The 27,927-nt window shown below is 31.2% G+C and overlaps 1 protein-coding gene across 4 annotated transcripts in view; it reads left to right on the forward strand.

Annotated features, from left to right (window-relative positions):
• The window catches only part of mfrn (mitochondrial iron transporter mitoferrin), a 92,871-nt gene extending 64,944 nt beyond the window's left edge, over positions 1–27,927 (forward strand). Inside the window, exons 5-6 of one of the 4 annotated variants that reach the window (XR_011950629.1) lie at positions 1,414–19,357; positions 19,518–27,927. Coding sequence is in view for 3 of the 4 variants with exons in the window: in XM_072529400.1 (XP_072385501.1) it covers positions 1,414–1,742 (329 nt within the window). In the remaining variant the exon portion in view is untranslated. Of the gene's footprint in view, positions 1–1,413 lie in introns of all 4 variants that reach the window. The other 3 variants (XM_072529401.1, XM_072529402.1, XM_072529400.1) reach the window with 3 other exon arrangements.

The raw sequence follows: 27,927 nt of genomic DNA on the forward strand, positions 1-27,927 counted from the left end.
CAGGTAGTACAACTATATCTCCGTGGTGACGTACACCACACAGCACGACTAAAACACAACAAATTCTTTCCACCGTTGTTCGCGTACTGAGCGCGCCGCTCAGCTTATGACCAAACAAGAAATAAATATTTAGTGGTGGGGTATTTATGCTGCCGGCAATGTTTTTACATGTAAGTGCCTCCTACATACTACCATTAGAGATTAAACTGAGTCTGAATGTCGGTTGTTTTCTGAATACTTTTGTAGCCTTAAAAATAATTGCAACTGAGCGCTGCGCTCACCACGCGAACAATGACTTCCAACTGGGGTCGATGTCATATTTATTTGTTATATCGTGTAGCCACTGGTTTTGGGTTCTTGCATGGCCTGACCACTGATAATAAGGGGTCTGACTTTACCCGTATTTTTCTCTACGATCATCACCCATTTTGACTCAGTTTAGTGATCTAAAATATTCGACGCCATTTGAGAATTGCTGATCACTTGAAAACAGAATGTGTGTCAGTGATACTCAGTTCATTGATTGAACGCATATTGATCATAAATGCTTGGTTACCATTGGAGGATGATCGTCGACTCGTTATGTTTTGTAACTGATTAAAAAGAATTACTGTCAATTGTTGATTGAAGATATGCGTTTATTCAATTCCCTTGCATGATCACAGAATGAGTTCAATAGGTCGAGGATCATGTTGCCGATTCTAAACCCGGGTTAAAGAGGAAGATTCTTGGTTTAGGTTATTATCCTATCTATGGTTGGAAACAAGGAACGCATTTATTGATTAAAATGGATTTTAATCTATCTATAAGAGTCTGGAACAAAATCTATATATGCGGTCAGCAAGAAACGAAAAATAAAGGGAAAGGATAACTGCATCACCATAATACATAATAATTTACAGTGAGAAAAAGGTGATTGATTTGGGAGAGGCCTATGTCCAAAGTTGGATTACTTAAGGCTGAAGAAGAAGAGGAAGAAGGAGTGAAAAAACAAAAACAATTAAAAGAATGAGCTCCAATAGCAATACACACAAAGTACCGAAGTTTTTTACAATAATGCAAGTATATTTCATCGCAAATCTTGAGAGGAAGTATCTACAATAATTAAATTAATTGCAAAAGTTAAGAACGATAAGTAAACAAGTAGCATGATGGATTTGTGTCCCAGAAAGTATAATAAATTGGAGAAGGTTGCAAACTAGATGGAAAGGTAACTTTCAACATAGAGCGGGTGAGGTTCAGGACATAAAAAGTTGGAAGATATTGTTTTATCTTCCATTGCTTGGAACTGCTCGTTCTGACAGTTAAAAATTCTTGTGTATTTAACATCGAAAATTATAAATTTCTAACATTGAAACAAGTCTGGTGGTTTTGAATGTCTTGTTTCAGCTGTTTTAATAATTTTTGTTTTAGGTATCCAAGCAAGAGTGATGTTCCAAATGCCAGCGACAGCGATATGTTGGTCGACATACGAATTTTTCAAATACACTTTAAAAAGTTCTTCCGATATCAGGTTAATACCAGGTAGTAGTGGTAAGGTCTCTGCATCTTCAATTGATAAGGAAATAAAACTTGGCAGCGATAGTATTCGAATAGATTCAAATAATGAAAAATATAATTTAAAAGTTAAAGAGCTACCCGCTGTATCCGGTGCTGGTTTGTATGGCTCAATATCTTTTAATACTATGCACAAAGCGGAATACAACCAGAAAGATTCCTATTTAGATGTAGCTCACACATAGTACACCAACTCTGTCTCAGACTTTTTTTTATCAATATAAAATGTATTATTTTACCAGTCAGAGAGAATCAATCATTTGTTGTCTATTTTCAAGGACGTTTAAAAAATAAACTAAATCTTTTTAGGCATTCATTTTTATAATTATGAGACAAAACATCAACTAGAGTTCTCCATAGAAAGCGAATATATTTTTAAGACTTATTCCGTACAAATGTAGATGTATTAGAAAACAATCTTATTAGTATACCACTGTTTGTTGACTATAGGTATCTTTAAAATGAAAGGCTACTTTTTGCACTTCTAAACTCAGTTAGTTTACAGACATAAATACAATACAAGTATTTGTTAGTTAGCATATTAAATAGAGAGATTTTTAAATTTTAAAAACTGATTATTTAACAAAATTATGTGTTGCATTATCATTTATTAACGTAAGAAAACTGGCTTTTGTCTAAGAAAACGTTTAGAGCATTGGAAATATTCACAATATATTATGAGCTATATAACATGAAATATTTATTTTTTTAAAACTATAGTGGAAAAATTGTAAACTTCTAAAGCGACTGACAAGCAAACAGGTTGATTTAAATTATAGATATAGTTAATTACGTTTATTTTAAATAACATACTGAAAGTATTATCTTAATACACAAATACCGAAATACAAATATGTGGCACAAATAATAAGTATTATTTATGATTTAATAAAAACCCCCATATTTGTGTTTGTTCGTCTTTCATCATGTCTACAGATTAACTCTTGAAAGTCACAGAATCGTGAAAAGTGCCCAAGTAAAAACCTTATTGGATTTGACACCAAATTTGTTACCGATAGCACTCGATATAATATCTTATTGCACCGTCTTCTTTCGAAGGGGTTGGCGATCCAAATGGCAATGGTAGCTTTGAAAACTGCTGCATAAAAGATTTTTGTAGATAAGAGGTATGACCATATTCTCAGGTCTTTCAGACACGAGTTCTGGTGTCTTCCTACTGTTTGTCCTGTACTTTCCAATATGAATCAGAGTAGTTCATATCTTTCACCCCAAGTATTATATTTTCCTCTCTTTGGGCATACCTCATCGTTACATACAAATTTATGTTTATTGGTATCTTTTAAGATACTAGCGTTTTATTTATGGAAACATTTAGATTTAAACCGAACACTCCGCTATGACGAACTACCGAATTTATTATATTTTTTGTAGTTCTTGAGTTTGATTCTGATTCCATCTTGGACTTTGCCTAATGCTTCTATGAATATAGACGCCGAATGCAGATTAAATAATAGCGGTAATAAAAGTCGCACTCCTCATCGGATGTTGTAATCATATTTCGATTGTTGCGGTTTTGTGCCAATATAGTTCGCAAGTCTTGTTCGTCAATTTCATTTGTTCTCAGAATTTCGATCATCTTGTGATATAACGCAATCAAATGCTTTTCGATAATTTATTAAAATTACATAATATACATTAACATTCATGTCTCTGCATCGTTGTCTTAACACATTTATGGCAAAAAGAGCTTCTCGTGTTCCCAGTCCATTTCGAAATCCGAATTGAGCGTCACACATCTGAAACTCACACTTCTTGTAATTTCGTGTATAAATGATTCTGAGAAAAGTTTTGCAAATGTGAGACATCAAGCTTAATATTCGATAGTCATCGCATTTGAGATGGGTTTTTTGATAATGTTACGAAGGTTGATTTTAGCCAGTCTGTTGATGTTTTACCTGTGTCGTATATGTTTTATCAATTCTAGACTTTTATATTCGTTGTCTGCAATTAATTTAAGTACATTTATATTGTCTAGACCGGTGGCTTTTCCATTTTTCTGAGCTTTTATTGCGTGAATAACTTCTTTGGTTATTTTTGGACCTTTTTTATTTATTAGATTATCTGTGGATGGTGGAGCACAAGGTCTATGTCGTCAAAGTATTCTTTCCATCGGTGCACTTTGTCTTCTGTGCTTTTAGGTATTTCGTCATTATTATGTATTTCTTAATATTGTTTCTAGTCTTTTTCTGTGTCTACCTATTATTTCTTTCACTCTCTTACGAACATTACAGGTGTCATCTTTCCTATACATATTGTTGACATACGGTTTTCTTTAGCTTCTCTTAATATTATATTGGGTTTTCTTATGTTTTCGTCTTAAGCTCATGAGGTCCATGATCTCTTGCGTTATCTATTTTTATTTTCTGCTGTTTTTTTAACCCCATGTTTTCTTCTATTTTTGTTATTTTAGTTTTTAGAGCAGGACATGTTACTTCAACATCTGCCTGTATCAAATTCTCTATCTTTTCTATTTTTTCTCAACCCTGATATTTTATTTCTTTTTTTCTTTCAGGGTTCTTCAGTTTTGAGATGTCAGTTCAGACATTTTTCTTGTCACTTTTTCTCTTTTAAGATAAATATAGAGGATATTTGATTTATTTTTTTATTTAACTTCGTACTACTAGTTAACTTTCTTCACAGATTGTCAACTTCTATTTTTTATATAAGTTTCTGTACTAAATTTGACCGGCTTAAAGCCGGTAAATTCTGTCAACTGTTGAACTCGTTTATATTTGTGGAATGACAAATAAAATATAAATGTAAAATATAAAATACAACTTGAAAATAGTATTTTATACTATGTTTGGTAAACATAAAAGCAAGATGTGTAAATATGTATCTGTTTTTGTACATAATAAAATTATGAGTTTGTAGAAAAGGCAGTCTGAAATAAAATACTAAATGATACGCGTCCTTACTTAACGGTACTCGTAAAACTTAGACTCAACTCTCAAGACCTACCTGTATTGTAGCTAGTGACGTTAATTACTGAAGCATATCTATAATTTTGAATCTTGGAGTATTATTTGATGTAAATATTTGCTTTATATTAAAGTGAAAAACGGTATTATGTATAAGTCTATAAAAGCAGTAACTAATATCAATATTTTAACCTTGGTAGTTAGACATGGGAAGTTAAGGTTTTACCAAATTTTAGTTAAATGAGAATTCATATTAAAAATGAATGCTGTGCGTGAAAGTAACTACTATCAGTATTCAATAGAGGACTAGTTTATAGACCATTTGACTATAAAATACTCAGGCTACATGTAGACGTCCATTTTGTCACAAGACAATGTACTTTTAGTAACCTGACATTCTTGTAAACAAGTAAGATGTATGTGGTTGATGTTGATTTCGAATGCCGTTTTTTTAAGTTGGGTCCGGTAGGTCTTTAACCCGTTTAGATAAGACTCGATCCTTCTTCTTCTTTTTATTTAGACATAACTCCGTCTGTTTTTCAATGTACCTCCAGTAATTTGTCGTTCCATCGTCTAAACATTTTTCTCAAAGTGAAAAGTGTTTTCATCTCTGCTGTTTCTAACATCGTTTTTATCCTCTCTGTACCAGGTCGAGTTTCTGCCGCATATGTCATTATTGGTCTGATGACTGTTTTGTAAATTCTGCCTTTGATTGCTTTGTCCATATTTTTATTTCTCCATATTGTTTCATTCAGGCAGCCTGTGGCTCTGTTTGTTCTATTCATTTGATCTTTCACTTCAGTTTCGAGCTTTCCCCTGGCTAGATAATATGATGCCTAGATATTTAAACTCCATCAATTGTTCTATTATCTGACCTTCAAGCTCCAACTTATATCTTAGTAAATTTGCTGTTGTAACCATGAATTTTGTCTTTCTTGAGGAAATTAACATGTTAAATTTTCTGGCGGTTTTATTAAATTGGTGCAGCATACGTTGTAAATCGTCTTCACATTGAGAGAGAGGTATTGCTTCGTCTGCATAGCAGAAAATTTGAAGTTGTTTTTCTCCAATTTGGTATCCTTTTTTAGTTCTTACTTTTTTTATTATTTCATCCATAATCAGATTGAACAATACAGGCTCTCTGTCTTATCCTATTGCGAGCTTCAATAGGTTAGTTCCTCTTCCACTTTTACTTTTGTGTTGTTTTGGTAAATATTTTCGATCGTTTTGATTATTCCTAGAGGTATCTCTCTTCTGTACAATAATTGGATAACGTCCTTTAATTTGACCCGGTCAAATGCCTTCTTAAGGTCCACGAAACATATATATATATATATATATATATATATATATATATATATATATATATATATATATATATATATATACCGGTTTGTTGTATTCTAATGATTTCTCTTGCACTTGCCTCATTATTAATATAGCGTCGGTGCATGGTCTTCCCGACCTGAAACCTTGTTGTTCTTCTGCCAGTGTTATAATTTCAGTTTATTTGTTATCACTTTGGTTGTTAATTTTAGTGTTGTGTTTAATAAATTAATTCCTCTGTAATTTTCCGGGTCCGATTGGTTTCCCTTTTTGAAGAGAGGTATTAGGATACTTGATCTCCATTCTTGAGGAATTCTGTTTTGTTCTATTATTTTTTGGATTAGTTTTAATAGTTGTTTGGTCAAAGACCCAATCCCGATAAAATAATTTAAGATCTCCATGTCGATGTTCTCCATTATTAATTCCAAAGAATGATAGAGACTGATAATCAGTTTCTAAGACGATAATCAGTTTCTAAAAATAAACGATACGTCCGTTAACATCTACATACAACAATAATCCAACGTCGTTGTCAGCAATTTGTTACACCAAATCGGAAGTTGCCAGCGCACCGGTATCAGTGTAGTACGTATACACATTCATTATAGTCCAAGCAATACTGTCCGGTAAAAGTCCGGTCATATTATCGCGTTATCCTGGAAGTAAAGGGTTAATGCGGGAGTTCTTACTGTGTCAAGAAATGAACTACATTTTAAGAAGTTTGACCATATTTTGTAATAGTAAACTATCGTCGGAAAAATTCAAAGCACTAGTTACTATATCGAACTTCTGTTCCCCTATTTATCTCTAGATCATGCGGATCGTACTTTTTGAATAGGGCCACAGGGTGTCTTGATGTTCGTAAGCATTTTTATAATAGTCGTTGAGTCTAGTTGTTGAAGAGTGAGTCTTGACGTAAATTAAGGCGATGACTAGAGTGATACGGAAAAATAAGTATCATGTAGAAAATTACTATTACATATTACATACACACAGAGTTGATCCAGATTACACAAAGTCGACAAAATGTGATTCTTGTGACTCATATCGATATTATAAGATGTCTAAAATATTTTGGACAAAGTATACTGCCGAAAACGCACATTCTTATTTTTAAGCTTATTAAGTTGAGTTCAATAAAATAATAGTTATATATGTGACCTATATTTGAACATGGTAAATCATTTTTAATTAACTTAATTAGGAAAAAATACTTTTGAAATGTATGATTAATGATTTATGATTGTATTCATTTTTCCATCATTAGGTGATGGTGATCTACGTTTTTTTGTCAATCTAAATTAGGGAAGCATTTAAAACCTTTTGAAATGTGGACCGGACCACTTATTAAACTAATGTGCATTTTATGCTGGTCAAATAGTAAACCAAGAAAAGGCCTTTAGGGAACGTGTAGACCATCTATTAATCGAATATGCATTTTTGTGTTAAAATGAAGAAACAGATACGGAACTTGAAGCCTTGGCTACTTAAAAACTCCGTCTTAAATTTGGAATATATAAACCGTGATAAAAATGATATAATACTAAGTTCTAGAGATTTATGGGATAATTCTTCGCAGGAAGAATATCCATTAATTATTAAAATACTTTTTTTAAATTCCAAGACAAGTACAATCAAAACATTACCAGCTGGAATTACGTGAACAGTTCATACATAACCATAAATATTACTCATTGAATGAGAATGACACCCTCCGCTCCGCTGTCTTTACCTTCGACTTGTCTTAAAAGTGAACATACTATGTATGATTTTTTAACAGTCATCATCATTCTGGCTTTACAACCCTGCGTGGAGAGGCTTCTAGCCTCCTCAAGAATTTCTCTTCAGTCGTTCCTATCCATCGCCTTCCTCCGCCAAGCACGTATTCCCATATTTCTCATGTCTTCATCGATGTTATCAAGGAACCTTGTTCTGGGTTTTCCTCTTTTTCCCTGACCAATGGGTCTATCAAGGAGCGTTTTTCTAGATGGGTCAATATGTGACCAGCATAATGAGTTAAATGGAATTGTAATTATCTTTAAATAGTGATTTCTCTCACTTATCATAATATAGACTGCCTGAACAATATTATTACGTACGATTTAATGGTCTAACACGTTACTGCATGTATATTTTATTTTAACAGCTTTTGACGAACAATACATCAGAAGTTTGTTCATGAAAATATTTTTGATAATTAAAATCATTATTTATGTCATAAGCAATTCAAAATGCATAGGAAAACAGCCTTAATTCTAATCGTTGATTTCAACATATCTGCTTTGCATTCCGATTTCCTTAGAGAACTATTGAAAAGACAATATTTACTTAAGATTTTGTTTATTTTTTATAAGTTTGCGAATTATGTAATATATTATGTATTTATATAGTTTTGTACAATACTATCTAAGAAAAACTATCTGTTAAGTGTTTGTAAAAAGTACATTTACGCTACTATATTGTACATAGAAACTCATAATTTTTAGAACTCGAGAATATTTATGGAAATTATAAAAAAATCAGAATACAACAATATTTTTTTATTTAAATGTGCCCTATCTGATCTGCAAGATAGATAAACTTTAATTTCTATTGTATATTCGCACATCCAATTCCCAACTCTTAATATATATATATATATATATATATATATATATATATATATATATATATATATATAACAATTGATAACTAAAAAAATTAAGAAAATAATTGAGAAAATGAGTGAGTACGAATGGCGAATATGACACGGATCAAGAATGCAAGACGCGATATCGCAGTGGCTACTAGCATATCATGTCATGTAAATTTTAACAACATCGTATACGAGTAATCACACGCCAAAGCAAAGTTGAGATCCCGATACTCGATTTATTTGAAATACTCTTGAAACTTACTATTCATCGTAAAAAAAACTTACGAAAAAGTAGAAATTGTGCCAGCAGTTTCAAATTGCTATGGACAAATGACCCTCTAGTTTAAATTGACAAACACGCAAATTGTTTGTTAAAATATGTACTTTCAGATTAATCCAATTGGAACGGCGTTAAAACATTACAGGGATTAACTAAACGTAAAAAACATAAAAAAATTTGTGTGTCCGCGTTTTTCCTGGGTTTCTCAATATTTGCTTAGCTGAGATTCGGATTTTCTAGAAAATTATTCTATAAAGTTTATTTTTAATATTATTTTAACACACTTGATGGTTTTTATTTAAAAATCTATAATTACCAAAACACAAGTTTTTTGAGAATTTTACAACCTTTTGTATTTTTTTATATTAAACAATTTTTACAGTAGAAATTTTAATTCTTTGGACACAGAATTAATAACAATCAGAATGCCCACTCTCAGATGTCGCCTTTGAAGTGTGTCAGCACGCGATCGCCATATTTTAAACGGAAACACAGACTCTGATTGAAAAACTTGTGACAAGCTAGGACAGAAACTTCATTTAAATTTGTAGAGATTAATAATTTAGTAAATTTGAATAATTTAATCTATTCTTCAACTAAAATCTTGACAAGCGTACTTATTTATACTTATCGCGACCTTATCTTGACAAGCAGAGTAGGCATTCTGATTGATTTATTATTTTGTGCTTTGGAGCACACATCTCATATTATTTTTTACATAATGTTTATTATTTCCCTTAAAAGTGTAATTACTAAAAATGACAATAATTTTTTAAAATCCTTTTTGGCGGTTGACATAAAACACAGAGGTATAGTCGGTTCACTCAGTTTGGGAATATTTTGACAGATTAGTTGTAGTAAACTTAAAAAACAAGCCACACCTTATTAATAGATGAAGTAAACTTACTGTTGCTGACTTCTTTAATTGAAAAAGGAAAATAATCATCAGAAAGAAAGTGCATATATTCATTGATTTTGATTAATTACTTTCGATTTGTAAATACTAATGTATAAACGACGAAAAAGTTTAAAAAATAAACATGTAAACCTTTATTTTTTTTTATTCTATATTACAATTAATATTTGCTATAAGCTTGTGCGCTTGGTTTTATAGAACTTCCAATTGAAGTTCAAATTTGACCAACGAAGCAAAAAAATAATTTCTAAATTTACTAGACAATTATTAGGACTAGGTTCAGTGAACGGAGTATATGTTTCTTTATCGCCCCCAAACTCTTCTAGGATGTTCTGATCATGCGCAGTAAAGACTGCGCATGATAAAGACGTCCTAAAACTGTTTTTGGCTAAGAATCTTTCTTATACATTCCAAAGCAATGTTGTGTTAAAAACGAATTCAACATAAATCTCCGATTTTGCTAAAAATTTAAGGGCTTCATGTAAGGCTTCTAATTAATAGAAGATAGAGCTGAAAATTTGCATTAGTTATTTTTTACGATAAAAAATAAGTTTGTCAAATTTTCGGATAAATCGAAGAAGGTCGGGTTTTTAGGTTTGCTCACTCTGCGTGGAATTATCCATCTCTGAACATGAGAAAGCTTGTGGTCGTAGTCATGAGCATTATGAATCGATTCTTTTTTCATTGTTGGGAAAATGTTTTGTGAATATATTTTGCGTACAGGCAATAATTTGTGTTGTTGGTATAAATACTTCGCGATGTAACGTTTAGTTAATGTTCGATTACTGTCTACACTATGTACAAGCTTAGTTATTCATTCAGTTATATGGGTCAATTCCGCTTTTTCAGGCTTTTTGTAAAAATTTTCATGAATATTCTCATACGTTAATTAAAATAGAAATACAATATTTTAAATATGTCTATGAAAAAATTGTGGGTGATAAAGATACAAGTTAAAAAACATTTAAGAAGGTATGTTACATCAAAAATTACTTTTACTGTCTATGCCTAGTGTAATTCAACTCATTTTAATTGTAAACTCAAACCGTGATATTTAAAACATAGTCGAATCGTTTTAAACTAATTCTATAGAGACCAGTAGCCCAGAAAAAGTATTATAATAATTTGAGATGGATGTTTAACGACTCCTAGATATTCGAAATGGGTAGTTCATTGAAAAGGTGACTAAGATATATATTTATAGTCAACGCGAATAATATAGGGTGAAATTTTGAAAGTATTCATCATTTAATAACTAAATACAAAAAATATTTCATAGAATTTATTATAACACTCTGTTTTAAAACTCCTCTTTAACTTTCTCTGTTATCTGCGATGCTAGTGGGTTGTGTATATATACATTTTACTATGTACGTACTTTGTGCGTTACATACTTTACTCTTAAGATAACTCAACATAAAAATCCAATTCTGTAAAATCTGGTGATTTAAATGGCCAGTCTTCGACAAATTCATCCATTGGAAAATATTTCATTTAAATCTCTTTATAATGCCAGCATAATGTGGTGTTGTCCCGTGCTTTTAAAACCAAATATTTTCATTCAGTATGCTTCGATCAGTTTGCCAAAAAAAGAACAACTTCGTCTTAAAACATGCTCAAATATTTTTCAGATGTCAAATTTCCTTCTATAAAAATAGTATCAATAATTTGATCACATAATACCAGCTCAAACGATATTGTTTTGAGGATATAAGTCTAATGCACCTTTAGCAGTTTTATTTTTTAATGGTTTGAGTTGCTGAAGTTCTCTTAACTGTGCATTGATTTTAGACATCTTCTGAATGAAGTATGCAGCTGAGGATACTATAATTAAATAGGCTATAAATAGATTTAAATAAGTTTGCCATTTTCATTCGACTTTTGCCATTATCGCATAACCGAATAGCATTCAAATTTCAATTCGAGGAGTCTCATTTAAATATTTCATTATTATTATGACTTAATTTTCAATTATTAGAAGTTTGATATTTCAATGTACCTACAACGTCAAAAAGCCAACAATTTTACAAGTAACAGAATTGGCAGATAACAAGAGTTATCGATTTAGTTTAATTTTAGTCGTTTTATAGATATTTTTTGATTTTTTTTTCTCTGATCTGTGAACGTATCAGGATTTATTTAGTTCTTAAATTTACTCAAAGAACTTGATATCTACTCTAAAAAAATTAAATAAAAAAAAATTAAATTATATAAATTATTAAAAAATTTCACCCTTTATTATTTATACAATTAAGTTCTAAAGTTGACGTGTCGAAGCGTTGGATAAAATTTGCAACAATAATGATATTCCTATACGATTGCCACAATCTATAACCTTCTAATTCCAAGAGCTACCTCGTAAGAGTTAAAAATTTATTTTGTAGTAAATGAAGTTATATTTTATCATTTAATCACCGAATAAGGAAAAATGGTAACACTGAAGAATCAGTCAAAACTTCAGAGAACACTTCTAATATCAATCGTTTTTGTTATTATTTATTAAAATTAATTTTGCATTAAATGGCGTATCAATAAATTTCACGTAGTCAAAATTCGTTTATTACCAAAAATAAATCAGTACCCCGTTTCCCATTAACGATAAACCTTTTATAGGAACTTTTGGTCTTTAATTAAAAAATATTCCAAATTACTGTGGAAAGTCCCTTGTAGGATAAAAGCAATGATATTTGTACAATTAAAATGGGTTGAAACCACACATATCTTAAACGCATCCATGTTGAAGTTTGTTTATCACAGTAACCGCACAGAAAAGTGGTGTCCCAAATATGTTTTTCCAATTTCGTTGCTTAGTATATGATAAAACCATTTTGTTAACTAAAATTGGGAAAGTCTACGGTGATAGAACCTTTATTTTATCTGGTGAAATGTACTGAAGATCACTGACGATTTATCACTAGCGAAAAGTGAAATAAATAGGAAGAATAAAGTCAACTTAAATGAAAAAGTTTTCTATAATCAATACAATTTCTTGTAGGTGTTTTTATATAAATATTTAAGTTGTGTTTTCATTTTAATATTTTTACTACTACAATTTGAAGTTCTATTTCATGTTGTTAATGTTTTTCAAAATGACAATCTGTACATTAACGCAAGCATTAAAGGGACCAATCCAAACGTGTAGAGTACTTGTTAAGAAAGCTTAGTACAATTTTACCACTTACACATCTGTACTAAATTGTATAGACCGGCGATTTTGTAACTACATAAGTCGATACTTTTATGTAGTAAACGGAAGGTCACGAGGCACTCTTACTACTTTCTAGGTGTAATTTTATACGTGGCTTTTAGTAATGTCGTTTCATAGGAAAAACCTTGTAAACCTTATTGTGTAATTTGCAAAATACTCTGAGGAAGTTAATCTCGAAAAACTACGTCGACGAACTATGCATTTCTTGATCAGCAAGAAGTATATGAAGATACTTATTCAGTTCTTTCAAAATTTGTAAGAATTCCCATTTTCTTCTCAACATTCAAATATACAGAGCTGAATACGCTTAATACTGTAAGGTTTGCATATAAATATCTGTGTTTATATGCGTCTGATTAATGACTTAGAGGTACACATATTTACATTGAAACGATAGCATGCTTCACGTGCAAGTTCGCTTCTAGCTACTAGTAACAAACTTCCGTCCACACTGAACAAACAGCGCACACTGAGGTGCCTTTAAGCACGCGCACAACCCGAGGCACGTTCACACATACCAAGCATTTGCCTCGCGAGCGCGTTCGCCCAGTGGACACTGCGCCCAGTGGACACTGAACTAATTACGGATTCAGGTTGGTCTAGACGGTTAGATACTTGCGTTTAAGTACACCGATGTCATTTTTTATAGTTCTCTTAATCTTTAGGTAAATATTCAGAATTAATTGACGTTTCTCAATTTTAGTTAAAAGATATTTAGCAGCCCCGTTAAACAAGTTTGGATAGCCATGTATAAGTGTGACACCCACAAATTATTTTGGAAAGCATTAAAGTGTAGCTGAACTAGAATTGGCGAAATGAACACCTGCAAAATAATTACAAGCTGTCGTCTATTGACATTATCAAATCGATTGAAAAATCATAGTTTACCGTTTGGAATGAACAATACTGGTGTACGGAGTGTATATAAATTTTTCTTGTTGGAGAAATGTTTTTCTTATTTATCTACTAGATGCGTTACTATTAATGTTTTTGTTATGTTGTTTTTTGTTCATTTTGTATTTGCGAAACCAAATATTAGGTGGTGGTGTCAGAATACTAGGTATATGTCCGACTGCACTTTCGATGATTCTATTAAATATTGAAGAATTTTTAAGTCATGTTTCCGAAATAAATATTAATAAAAGCTACAGATTAGTAGTAGTAAAAATGCTTTTGATGTGAAACATTTAATGCGGCAGTTAGGCCGTCTGGCCGCATTTTTCGGCTCTCTTCACCACTCTTCCTCTGCACTCTTCGTCATCTCAGCTTAGCGTAGACCTCGTATGCCTAACCTTTAATATATCGAATGTTATTATAAAATACATCGACTTTTGATAGTAATACCATTAGAGGCAGTATCGAATATTACTATCATCGAAGTTACTAACGATACAACTGACATTTATGAATGATACTAAATCAATATATATTTTTTAATAAAGAATTTGCTAATTTTTTAATCTGTTATTATATCACATTTATTTGTTTTAAGAAACTATCCTTTTATCCACATTTGTTCTACCAACTAATTTCGATGTTTCACATCTGCGAGGGGTTCTGGTAGGCCTCTTTTTTTTTTTGTTATTTATCTATCGGTTAAGTGTATAGTCGGGTGTAGGGCATTTAATTAACCTACTACTTGTTCTAAGGAAGTTGTCATTAAGGCTTATTATCGTGTGTATCAGATATATCCTTTTCTGTGATTTTATCAAGCACTATAAATACTTAAATTCTAGAGATTGATTATAAAATCTTAAATAGAAAAATGTAGACCGAAAAAAGTAATAATTACTTTAAATCATATTTTCCGTTTTTTAATCGTTTCAACCTACCTTCGCCTGCCTCTTTTTCTCCTCTATTTTCTCGTCTTTGCTTCCTTTCCTTCCTTTTGGTGAACTTCTGGTTCATTGTCATTTCTGCACATTTCAGCTCATCTTCCGTTGGAAGCGAAGCTTTAATATTAATTATTTCTGTGTTTAGAGAAGGAACAATTTGCAGCTTATTGTCCACCAAATTTAGAAATAAAAAAAATAAAATTACGCGTAGCAAGTTTATCATGCTACTGTCTTTTAGTCATTCTACTTCCTATATTTCTTTCATTTTATATGCGTACTAGATTATAATCCAATTGTTATATGGATCGATGTAATATACTAAGGATGGAACCTATGAATAAATATTTGCGTCCAAAGTATTCGATAATAATGGCCGAATATTGTTTCCGTAATATCAGTGGTATACGAAAAAAATTCTTTTATTACATATCGGCTATCCCATGGCAAAAAACAGTAATTGCATTTTTTTAACAATGGAGAAAATTTGATTTTTATAAAATGTACAAGTCGTAAAAAATTATTAAATAAATTCAAACACAAACTTGACGGTGTGTTAGACAACCTCTATTTACGTTTTTTTAAATATTATTGAAGAGAATAATCTGCCTTAGAAGTAGAGATCACAAGTGAAAACTAATTTTGCATAGATTTAAAAAAAAATTAAAATCCATTTTTCCATAACAAAACACAGTAATTGCCTTTGCTGTGTTTTGTAATTAATACATACTTAAAGAAGACTCCATTTTGCAGAACAGTAAGTGCTGTTATTGTGTTTTGCAAAAATAAATTAAAACTATACGATAAATCAATATTTATTTTAAAAAAATCATAATATAAAATTTAAATGTACCAATGTAAAAACTGTGATTAAAAATTAGGAACTAACATTAGAAAAAAAAACAATATGTACTTAAAACAAAACCAAATAATATTACTAAAATGACAAAAGGAACGAACTAGACAAATACATCGGTTTGGTCACAGCAGAAAACTAAACAATAGAAACGAAATATGCAAAAGAACCGATATATTTTATTTAAATATTAGAATCTATGTATGAATTTATCTTGGTTTTCCGGCATCAATGGTACTAGGTTTTTCAAAATGAGTGCCTTTTTGTCGCTTGAGATTCCACGAATATTTAAAAGTTTTGGGCGTAAACGTGCTTGGACAGTGTTTTTTTTGTAAAAAATCTAATTCCTGATAATCGTCCTGAAACTCTGTTTTATATTTTCTACAATTACTTCCTCGTGTAAAAAGAACTTCTACCAGATTTTGTAATAGAAAACCCTTTAAAGGATCCTGTAGTTTTGTAGTTGTTGTCCTTTTTTTATTTTGCCACAAGTGAAACTCTTTTAACTCAAGTACCTCTACATTTTTTCTAGAGCTATTCACAAGTTCAGTCAGTTCCTGAAAATCATAGGTATTTCTGTTTCTTAGTATTTTTTGCTCGATATTGCTATTTTTACATCAGCAGACATGTATGTATGGCCCTTTGGAAGATATCTTATAACGATTTCCTGTGGTCCGGAAGAACGATTGACTTCAGTTATCAAGGAAGTATGTAGAATCCAATTTTTATTCTGGGATGTACAGTTATCTGCCCAAAATACAAAATGAGAGACATCTCTTTATTTTCTCATTACTTCTAATAAAGTGTCTACAATCGACTCAGTCTGACCTCCACGTAAAGCTTCGTGCCAGAATACACAGAAGCTGTTATTTTTAGATTGTTTACTTAAAGTAGCAAACGTAAGGTTGAATACAAGTCGGCTAGTAAAAATTGCTGTTACTTTGAGACATAATAGGCAAAATAATCACTTTTTGTAAATCCATAGAGTATATACGTTTCGTCGAACTTGCTATTTTGATAGTCTTTTTTATATTCTAGATTTGCCTTTTCTACTTTAGTACGGTGGGAATTTAGCTGATCTTGAATTTTATCATCTTCTTTATTTTTCAACGTGTTCTTTAACATTTTGCACTCTTCACAGATATCCGATTTGGGTTGGCAAAGTGAAATATTCATTTCCTTTAAAACTTGGCGATATACTTCGATTTTTACAAACAGACGGATGTTGTGTTACAAACTCCTCAACCATTTTCTTATATGTCAACTCTCTCGGTAAATACCTAACATTAGGGGCATTTTTCTACGATAATGACTCACTGATGACTTAAATGACTCAATATGGTCCTTTATTATTTCTCGATTTGATTGCTTACGGCAGCAGCCTCTACGTTCCTTGATCTAATCTCCACAAGGTCCTTTTTTAATTACTGCTACTAATTCGGTTATTACAGAATCATTGGTATACCCTAAGGTATTCAAAAAAGTATGTCTGCATGCCTCTGTCAGTAGAATTTTCTAGCGGTAAAGTGTAATGCATTGATTTACACCTCTTACGTTTTGCTGACTGAGTTCTACGTTTAACAGGAACCAGCTTTATTTGTTTGTACAACCACTTTCGTCTACTCGTGTACGCTAAATTCCAGTACTCCATCCAGATATTGTTCCGATATTAATTGTTCTTCTGTTATTTTTTTTTGCACATCCTACCACATTTACCTTCACACACGGCTCTCATAGGATGTTTTTCCTTATTCCTTTCATTTTTTTCTTTTCCCCTTGATGATTCACTTCGTTGATTATTTCTGTCTCAGTACTATTAACCTAATACAATATAAAGTAAATAGTAAATTTATTGACGATACAATAATAATTATAATATGTTTTAGAAATATTTTACCTTCTTTAACACGAACGTTCCGAAGAAACTATATTTTTAGTTCGCGTACCACATGCTAGCATCGTCTCACGGGGCAGCATCCTATCGTTTTGGTGAGTAGATTGCATTAAACACATTACTGTGTTTTGCAATGGGACAGCCGATATATATGTACAGTAATTATTAATTTCGTTGTTATTTACATTTGAATCAAAGATATAATGGGGTGTAACATTCTAAAGTTAAAAAAATAGTATTTTTATCACATAAAACGTATATTTTACAGGTATGTAGTTGCGTTTCGCACGCCACTGATCTAACTGGATGCAAAATATTAAAAATAACGAATTTATTGATTTACTAATTATTATTATATTATTATTTATTATTTAAAACAATATTTCAGAATATCAGAGATTATTACCAAATATTGGGGATAACTATATTCACATTAAGCACCTGTCAATTTTACGTCGGACATTGTAGCCGATAATATGACGCCACTTCCATCGGTGGTCATCTACATGTAAAAATGTCAACATAGTCCCTCCTTAGTATATTATATCGATGGTTAAATGACTTGCTGCCAACTGACTAATATTGAATCGTGTTGCCAATGACTAATACTGAATCGTGTCCAGGGGCTTTACATGGACTTTACTATTTTATTTCTTGTAATGCTTCTATTGGGAAAAGGGCTTTTATAGAGAGCGCATTTAAGAAGTATTCGATGTCTTGGTTATTGTTGTTTTGTTAGTCGATGTGAAAAGATGGACCCTCTGATCCGATGTTGGGGCCTAATTAGAAGCATGTCAGTTTGGTATTAGATTTTTGATAAAACAATTAGTTAGAGCGACTTTCAGCACTACTTCTATTTGCAGTGATACATATGGAATCTACAAGGAAAAAATTAATTTCCTGTTGGCAGTTTTATACCATATATTATCACATTTTTTATTAAAAAATCTTTTATAAAAGGTATGTTTATTTAAGAGCCTCCTTTCGGGGCAAATCACAGAATGCTTTTGTACTAAATAGTCCATCTTCAGTGCTGGTATTAGGTAAACATGCTTAAAGCCACTAAATATATGAATGAAAACCCTTAAAATGTTATTTAATTGATATTAGATTACTTTGTTGCTGATAATTATGTAGGGTGTTAAAATTTTAAGTAGATTCACTTCATGGCAGTGTAAGCTCTCAACCATGGTTACTGGTCTCTAAACGAAGTCCGAAAGAGGTCCGAAGTAACCCTGGTTGAGAGCTTCCGTTGCCATGAAGTGAATATAGTTAAAACTTTAAATAATAAATATAGTGGCTTTAAACATACATACTTAGTAGCAGCCTGAAGATAAACGATTTAGTTAGACAATTTTCTGAGATTGTAAAAGTTCTTCTAAATCAATATACCTTTATAAAGGATTTTTTCATAAAAATGTTTAGTAAATATGGATTTATTACCTTTGTTATTCTTATATAGTATTATATTTACAAGAAGACAAATATTTATATTGCTCCACACATTATTGTGGGAATTTACATCACATCCAATAGATCTGTTGTCGCATATACAGTAAACTTTTTATGCGTACTTCTATTTTTTTTTTTTAATTTCTAAATATATATCTTTTAGGTGGGCAATAAGCTGCAAATTGTTCCGGCGGAAGTACTGCCTGAACACTACTTCCACCTTCTCTAAACACCGAAATAATTAATATTAAAGCTTCGCTTCCATGTGAAGCTCCGGAAGATGAGAAGAAATGTGCAAAAACGACAATGAACCAGAAGTTCACCAATAGACGAAATGATGAAGAAGAGAAGAAAAGAAAGGGAGGAAAGGAAGCAAAGAAGAGAAAATAGAGGAGAAAAAGAGGCAAGCGAAGGCAGGTTAAAACGATTAAGAAGATAAAAAAGCTGAATATGAATAAAGTAAATATTACTTTTTATTATCAAGTAGCACTAGCTTTTTTTTCATTAATGATTAATAAAATAATTATAGATAGACTATATCTATATTTATCTATATAGAAGATAATTCGCCAACGCACTAAAAGGTGCACGGCGCTATGAGAAGATTTTTAATTTTTAGAATAGAAGACTTACAAGATTTGGAACTGAAGACAATCAATTTCTTCCTTCTTCGAAGAAGGTGGAAGTGATGGTAATGCACGGCGCTATGAGAAGATGTTTTAATTATTAGAATAGAAGACTTAGAAGATTTGGAACTGAAGACGATCAATTTCTTCCTTGTTCGAAGAAGGTGAAAGTGGTGGTAAATCAGGCGGTACTTCTGCCGGAACAATTTGCAGCTTATTACCCAACTGAAAAATATAAATTTAAAAATAGAAGTATGCGTAGAAAGTTTACTGAAATGCCATGTTTCAACATAATAATTGGACGTTCGCAAATGTCCACAACAATGTGTGAAGCAGTATAGACACCAACAAACGAGGTGAATATCTATTAGAATATTTTTATTCTTCTAAGCTAATAATATTATATAAGAATAACAAAGGTCATCATCATGGCAATATTTATCACTGCAATTAGAAAAGTAATGCTGAATGTCACCCTAACTAGTTGCTTTACCACAAACCTAATAGAAAACAGGCATGTATCTGAATAGATACTGAATCTGAGTACTTTCTAAATGCGCTCGCTTTAAAAGCGTTTTTCCCAGTAGAAGCAATGTAAAAAATAAAATAGTTAAATCCATGTAAAACTACTGGACACGATTCAATATTATTCATTTAACAGTTGGCAATCACTATCATGTTACAGTAAGTTCTGGCAGTCATGGACTACCTAAGCTCTGAGGTCACAATAGGCGGGGATGTTAAAAACCTTTAAAAAAAAATAAACTCAAAAACTATTACAACATAAAAAAACAGTTTTTTAAAATATTCATTAGGGCAATTTGATAGAAAGATTTCCACGGAATGTTATATTTCAACTTAAACTTCGAGAAAATTAATATCTTTAGTCTTTTACAGAATAAAATCACTGGCAGCGAAAAAAGAATAAAACATTAATTTGAATATTTTTCGACTTCGTAAGTAAATTCAATGATTTATTGATTTATTTAGAAATAATCCTGATAAAAACAACAAAAAACCTTACCTTGCAAATTCACAAACAACAAATAATACCAATCGCACAGAATCAATGTTCATAACCAAAAGTCCTTTTTTATTCTTCAAACAATTTTAAAAAACCAATATTTCCAACTTCTGATGGAACAAATACAAATTAGAAATGTTTGGAAAGATTTTTAAAATCCCCGCCTATTGTGACGTCAGACTTAGGTAGTCCATTGAGTAATTCGTCTTCTTCTTGATGTGCCTATCCGTTACGAATGTTAGCGATCATCATGGCAATCTTTATCTTATCTGCAGCAGCGCGGAAAAGCTGCACAGATGTTGTATTGAACCAGATTCGGAGGTTCTTTAACCAAGATGTTCTTCTTCTTCCTGGATCCCGTTTCCCAAATATTTTCCTTGCAGGATGGCTTGAAGGAGAGCATATCTGGATTCATTTCGCATATGTCCGAAGAATTGTAACTTTCGAGATTTGATGGTGGTCAGTACCTCTCGGTTCTTATTCATTCTTCTGAGGATCTCCTCATTTGTGACTCGGTCAGTCCACGGGATCTTAAGTATTCTGCGATATAGCCACATCTGAAATGCTTCCAGTTTTCTGCACATATCTTCGTTCAATGTCCACGATTCAACACCATAAAAAGGGACAGAGAAGACGTAGCATCGCAGCATTCTTACTTTTGTATTAAGAGAGAGGTTGTGACTCTTGAAGAAGGCCCCCATCCGATTGAAGGTGGATCTAGCTTTTCCGATGCGTGCTCTAATCTCCTGGTTGTTGGTCCATTCTTCATTTATTATGGTGCAGAGGTAGTTGTAGTGCGTCACTCTTTCTACAGGGAATTGGTTGACGTAGAGTTGACCTTCCGTTATCCTTTTCTTGCTAATTATCATAAGCTTTGTCTTCTTAACGTATATATTGAGTCCATAGGACTATAATACGTGATTTTGTTGATTGAGTAATGACACATAAAATAGTGACGACTATTGGGAGTCAGTGCGGAATGACAGTTACAGACTTGTTGAATATTTGTTGTTTTTTTTAGAATTGTGTTTTTTCTGAAATAATCTGAACTAAGGCTTTACCTGCATTTTATTTTTGAATTACTCCCAAAACGCGCAATAACGCTACTTTTGAGTGAACACACATCAATGACTATCAGATATACTACCAAGGCGTGTGATGTAAGTTATTAGCAGCTGTAAACATGAGTTTGAGGATAACATTGAGATACTGGGACGATTGATGCGAAAGACAACGAAAATGTGGAAGGGAGAGAATGGCATCAAAGGAGATGAAGTTTTCTTAATAAGTAAACATGTAAACATGAGTTTGAGGATAACATTGAGATACTGGGACGATTAATGCGAAAGACAACGAAAATGTGGAAGGGAGAGAATGACATCAAAGGAGATGAAGTTTTCTTAATAAGGGAAACTAAATTAAAAACTAAACTAAGAACTTCAGTAAGACTTAGTATAGGCTGGAGTTATGGTTTTCGACTCCACTCTATGAAAACGACAGTAAGGTGGGGAAAAACGTTCATACCGCAAAAAAACAGTTTTTGACTGCTGCAATGATGTAAAACGATATAATTGTAAAAATAACGAAATCAAAAATCATAAAGAAATTGCGATAACCTTGTTCTGGTTTCGCATAAAAATTTTGGAATCCAGCAATATATGGAAAATTCGACAACTTCACTGTGTGAGAAATTCTTTCTTATCACTGATTTTTTACGTACACTAAACAATGTTTCAAACCTAATTTTAAAAATTAACCTTTTAAACGCCAACGTTTACATTTTGTTAACACGATAAAAAATATGTTGGATTCAGATAGTATCGAAATATTTACAAATATTGTAATAAATATGTTTTCTGTATTCATTCTTACTTTCTGTTAGCTGAGATGTTTTTTTGCTAACAGGATTCACCTAAAAACCGCTTAAAATAACGTCCACATTCATGTCATTTGCTTTTTTGGTCTATAGTTTGCTGAGATTTATATATATATATATATATAAGAATTACTGGATATTAGTGACTGTCAATATAAACAAACAACACAGTTTATTAGGGTTGCAGTCAGAAAATTGGCCGGGATGTTAATGAAACACTCTTATGACTTTTCGTCTAGCTTTCGGAATCGTTTTGTTCCTTTTTCCTCTAGTATTTCTTAAAAAGAAACATGATATTAAATACACCTAATTACTGTTTAATCATAGGATTTTTTCTTTTTGTTCTCTATGTGCCAGAGTTAAAACACACTAGTAAAAGATGACAACAAAATTTTTACTACTTTTACCTAAATTTTAAAGAATTTTAAATGTATTTTGTCCACTATTTTATATTTTATGTGTGTTGTTATTAATGTTGAGTGTCTATGCTTTTGTAAATAATCTCAACGACTAGTAAGTTGCACTGAAGATTTGTGATATTTTTTATAAATATTTACACTTTTTTCTTATTATAGAGTCTTGAAAAAGGAACAAAACGATTCCGAAAGCTAGACGAAAAGTCATAAGAGTGTTTCATTAACATCCCGGCCAATTTTCTGACTGCAACCCTAATAAACTGTGTTGTTTGTATATATATATATATATATATATATATATATATATATATATATATATATATATATATATATTTGCTGAGAGTATATATGTATCGAACTGTAGTTTATTTTTAATATTACGTTCAGCATGCATTGTTCCCAAGATGGGAACGTTGACAATAGCGAAACACTGTTATTCAAAGTTCCTTTCCTACGGAATAGATAAAAATATTCACAACTATTGTTTCTGAGAAAGAACTTCATCAGTTTTTGGGGTTACTTATGCACATATCATCATGTTCCTTCTGAGGATAATTACTGGTGTACTGCAGAAGATATGCATATGCAGATATACGATTTGATGAAATAAATCATATTTCTAGAAGTACATCATAAGGAAGATGGAAAGAAATAAATACACTTAGAATGTACTAAATGTGAAAAGCGGTCTACATAAAAATTTTTGTTTTGATAAATAGCATACAGTTTGCTAACAAGGTTATTCGTAACATTAGGTTGATTGTTTTAATTTAAATTTTTTGAGTTTTGTTGTTATGTAAGAAGTACAATATATTTTTACCGTAATGATGTCACTTTTTTATATAGTTGTGACCTATAAATGCCAACGTTCCCATTTTGGGAACATGTTTTTTTCTCTCAAAACACAGTATTATATTTTGTTTTCGCAAAATAAAATGATAAAGATACCCCAATAACGTGTTTTTGACGGATACTTCTGTTTTTTTTGCAGTTTTTAATGACTCGTCATTTAAAGGGTTAAAATCGGTTAACCATGCAAACCTGAGGAATTTTTTTACAATATTGTTCGGTTTTATCCATTTTTTCAAAAAACAAACGAGTATTTTATTTTCTACGGTCATTTATACAATAATTTTTTTTTAAATTTCAGCAATTTAAAATTTTTTATGTAATTCTAATCGTAAAATTAAATTTGAATAAAGAGAAAAATTGAGAAAGAAAAAAAAATCCCTAATCGCATCGTAAGCCCGATTTTCATTTTTCAAAATTTGTTCGAAAGCTTGTTTGCTTTTTGTAACAAAATTGGGGTGAATAGTATCAAAAAACCTTTCCATGCAGTAATGTTTTGAAATTTTTTTATTTTTTCGAAGAGTGGTGAAGTGCTATAAAAACAGAAAGGCATTTTGTTTTATGTCGTTGTTATGGGAATAACTTCAAATTTTCAAAAACTACGATTACCCTGCAAAAGATTATTTAAACAATTTTTTTTTCGAAAATGTTCATTTCTAATCGCTAAAAAAAGGTATTTGTTCATTGCAGATGGTAATTTGTAGCGGGAAAAATTGCGAACAATTTTATTGGTGTCATTTTTTATCAAAGATATGATTCTTTCTGGGATATTCAGGATACAAGATTAAAAAATAGGAGTTTGTAACGTCCATTTTTTGTTCTCAAAGTTTTCCTGAGTTTTCGACAACTTTTTAACCTCAGATATTCTGTTCATAGTTCTAACATTTCCAAAATGTCTTCAAAATGTAAGGTCCAAGGGAAAAGTTATTTTTATACAAATGACGACTGGGCTAACTCATGATCACATCAAGTAGCGTTGTCAAAAGTTTTTTACTGCCCTGATAACAATTTAATATTTTTCATCTTATATAAACTTATAATCTTTTTTCGTGTATAATTTTTAATCAGTAATATAATAATTTCTGGCAAGAAGAAAATTACTCAGTAGCAGTCGGACATCTAGCATAGCTATAAAATATATACAGTGTAAATGAATAAACTAAATGTTATAGGTCGTTAGAAGTGCCATAGTTTACCATAACCGTAAGGAGAAATTCACTTCAAACTAATTTTAAGGTATAGGTTTTATTCAGAATATATTATCGGAGTTAAATTTTTCGTATTTTTGAAGAAAAAGTTTTCGTTATCAGTGTGGTGAATAATAAAAAAAAAATTAGAGTATGCCATATTGGTATGAATTGAAAACTATTTTTTGATTATTAAAATGATTAGATAACGAAATATAAAAAAATAGTTAAAAGTGGAAAAATTGTAAAATTTGAAATGAGAGTTGTTTCTTGAATAATCTGACGTTATAAGTAATTTGTGTTAGATGTGTGTCAGTACTTCAGCTTTAAATCCATCTAGAGCAATGGTCGATATTATCTTCTAAAAGAACCAAAACAGTATTATTTTTTATTTTCTTAAGGTAGTGTTTACATTGCTAAAGCTAATTATTACTTTATTTTTATTCGTTTACGACATAAATAATGAATACTTCTTATGAATTGTTGATCGGGAATACCTTTTCTGCGACGAGATCTTCAGTTATTCCCATATAGGAACAACTAGTAATATAATGTTAGTCATATTTTTCAATGTTAAATTTTGGTGGTCCAATCATGTATCTTAGATTCAAGATATTCAGATTAAAATTTTTCATTTGTGCTCGTATTTTAGCTTTATGAAAAAGATCATTTGTTATCCAGCAAATAAAATATAGAAAGTTTAATACGTATTCAATTGTTTAAAATGTATGTCAATACGGAAATTGATAGACTGGATTTTTGACTTATCAACATACTTTAGAATACATATATAACGAATAGGATCAGTACCAGCACTGCTATTGTATCCTTCCACAAGAAGGACATGGATAATATCATGTACTGTAAAGAACTATCTAACATATTTTTAATACGTAAAGCACTTTTCTGATATTCACTAAACAGCTCTCTGTATTTTTAATCATTAGATATATAAACTAAGAAATGTTTTAAATGATGAAACACCTGACAACTTTTATCTTGTTCGTAAGTTTTAATCATTTTTTATGAATATGTTTTCCATGTTACACTGCATTACACACCAGAAACCACTTATATAGTTTGTTAAATAGGTTTTAATAAGCAAATGCGAAACAATAATTTGAATAAAATGGCTTAGTTCACGAAAAGAGCATTTTAAGATAACAACAGTTAATCTTGCTTAAAAATCCACGTATTAAAAATGTTGCGAGTTTTGGGTTAGAGTATTCATACAAAAACTGGGTTTTTTAGGAGTGTAAACTTTTTGTGTATAGAATCATTGGGGGAATTACTTTCTTAGGTTATATTTACAACCTTTTGATGTTAGTATTAAAATAACAGACAATATGAAGTAATAACTCAGTTTTTTCCAAGAGATATTTTTTCTTTGTCTTTATCACAATTTTTCATTTTGATGATCCTAATTGTGTAAATTCATGGTAGGAATTCCGGTCCAGTATTCTAACTAGTCCTTACCAGATATGACTTCCAAATATCACTCTCATGCAATCAAGGATAATATTCTACTAAAACTTTTAGTATAGTAGATCTATTATCATCATCTTACGTGATTTTCTGAAAAAATTATAACTTTTCTAGATTTTAAATGTTGATTTCTGGGCGCCTTCCTCATTTTATATCGTTTATTACATCTTAAATTCATTCAACAATACTACTCTGTAGTTCAGTGCAAAAGTGAAAATTCTACAAATGTCTGTTGCCATATTATATACTTCATTTGTTAAAATAGTTCTATATATCGCATGATAACTAAAATCATCATCATCAGTGGTGCTACAGCTCTAGTTGAGCCTTGACCTTCCCCAGTCTATTTCGCCAGTCGTTTCTGTTCATCGCCAACCGTTGCCAATTTGCCGCGCCGATTTTCCTTGCGTCCTCGTCCACACCGTCCCTCCATCTCAGTCGTGGTCTGCCTCTACTCCTATTTCCCACTGGGACCGATAATAGAGTTCGTCTGGGTAGGTAATTTTCATTTGCTCTTGACACATGTCCAGCCCATCTAAGCCTACCTATTTTTATGAAGGATATTACATCCCTACCATTTACTATTTTTTTATACTTCTCGTACAATTCGAAATTATATCGCCTTCTTCAAATACCATTCTCACAGAATGCGCCCATTATTCTTCTTAGTATCTTCCTTTCGAAGACGAGCAGAAGATTTGCGTCTGTTTTGGAGATGGTCCATGTTTCTGACCCATATGTCAGCACTGGTAGGATGAGTGTTCTATATATTATTAGTTTGGTTTTCTGGCTTAAATTTCTGTTTTTTAGCTGCTTGCTTAGTCCAAAATAACATTTGTTTGCTAGTAGTACCCTCCGTGTTACTTCTACAGATGTGTCATTATCGTTTGTTATGAGAGAACCCAAATATGTAAACTTATTTACTACCTCAAAATTATATTGGTCTATACTGAAGTTTTCTTCGATGATAACTAAAATATGAAACGATTTTACTTCATTACGTCTACGCATGTGTAAAAAGGATATTGCTAAGTTATACCACTCGTATCGTAACATGTCTGTATTATAAGACAATGAACTAATATTCATTAAAGTAATATTGATGTTCAACATTACTAAATAAATAAATTAATATACCATGAAGTACAAAACAAAGTTTGATAACTATTTTTCTACATTTCGCAAGTGTAACTGTTCTCTTAAAATGTTACTTGACAAATCAAATATTACATAAATAATTTTCATAATGCAAATAATTCGCTATAATAAATTTATTGAATACGACAAATTGAGAGATTTTGGTTCATTATAATTAGAGATTTTGATACTAGTAACGCTTGTCAAGCTGTGATAAAGTCCTTATCAACGTTTTAGGTATGATATTGACTTCGTTCAGATGGGAGTACTATCATATTGTTTTTACGTTATTTTATTATTTTTAGGAAGTAAAAATATAGATGTGTAGTCTCATCTATTGTGATAAGAGACCTTGTCACTATATAAACGTAGATTATGTTAACGTCATGTTGTTTAAAAAACTTTGAATAAAGTGTTAACATTTGAAAA

This window comes from Diabrotica undecimpunctata, chromosome 4 (assembly GCF_040954645.1).
Source record: "Diabrotica undecimpunctata isolate CICGRU chromosome 4, icDiaUnde3, whole genome shotgun sequence".
NCBI classification, from domain to species: Eukaryota; Metazoa; Arthropoda; class Insecta; order Coleoptera; family Chrysomelidae; genus Diabrotica; species Diabrotica undecimpunctata.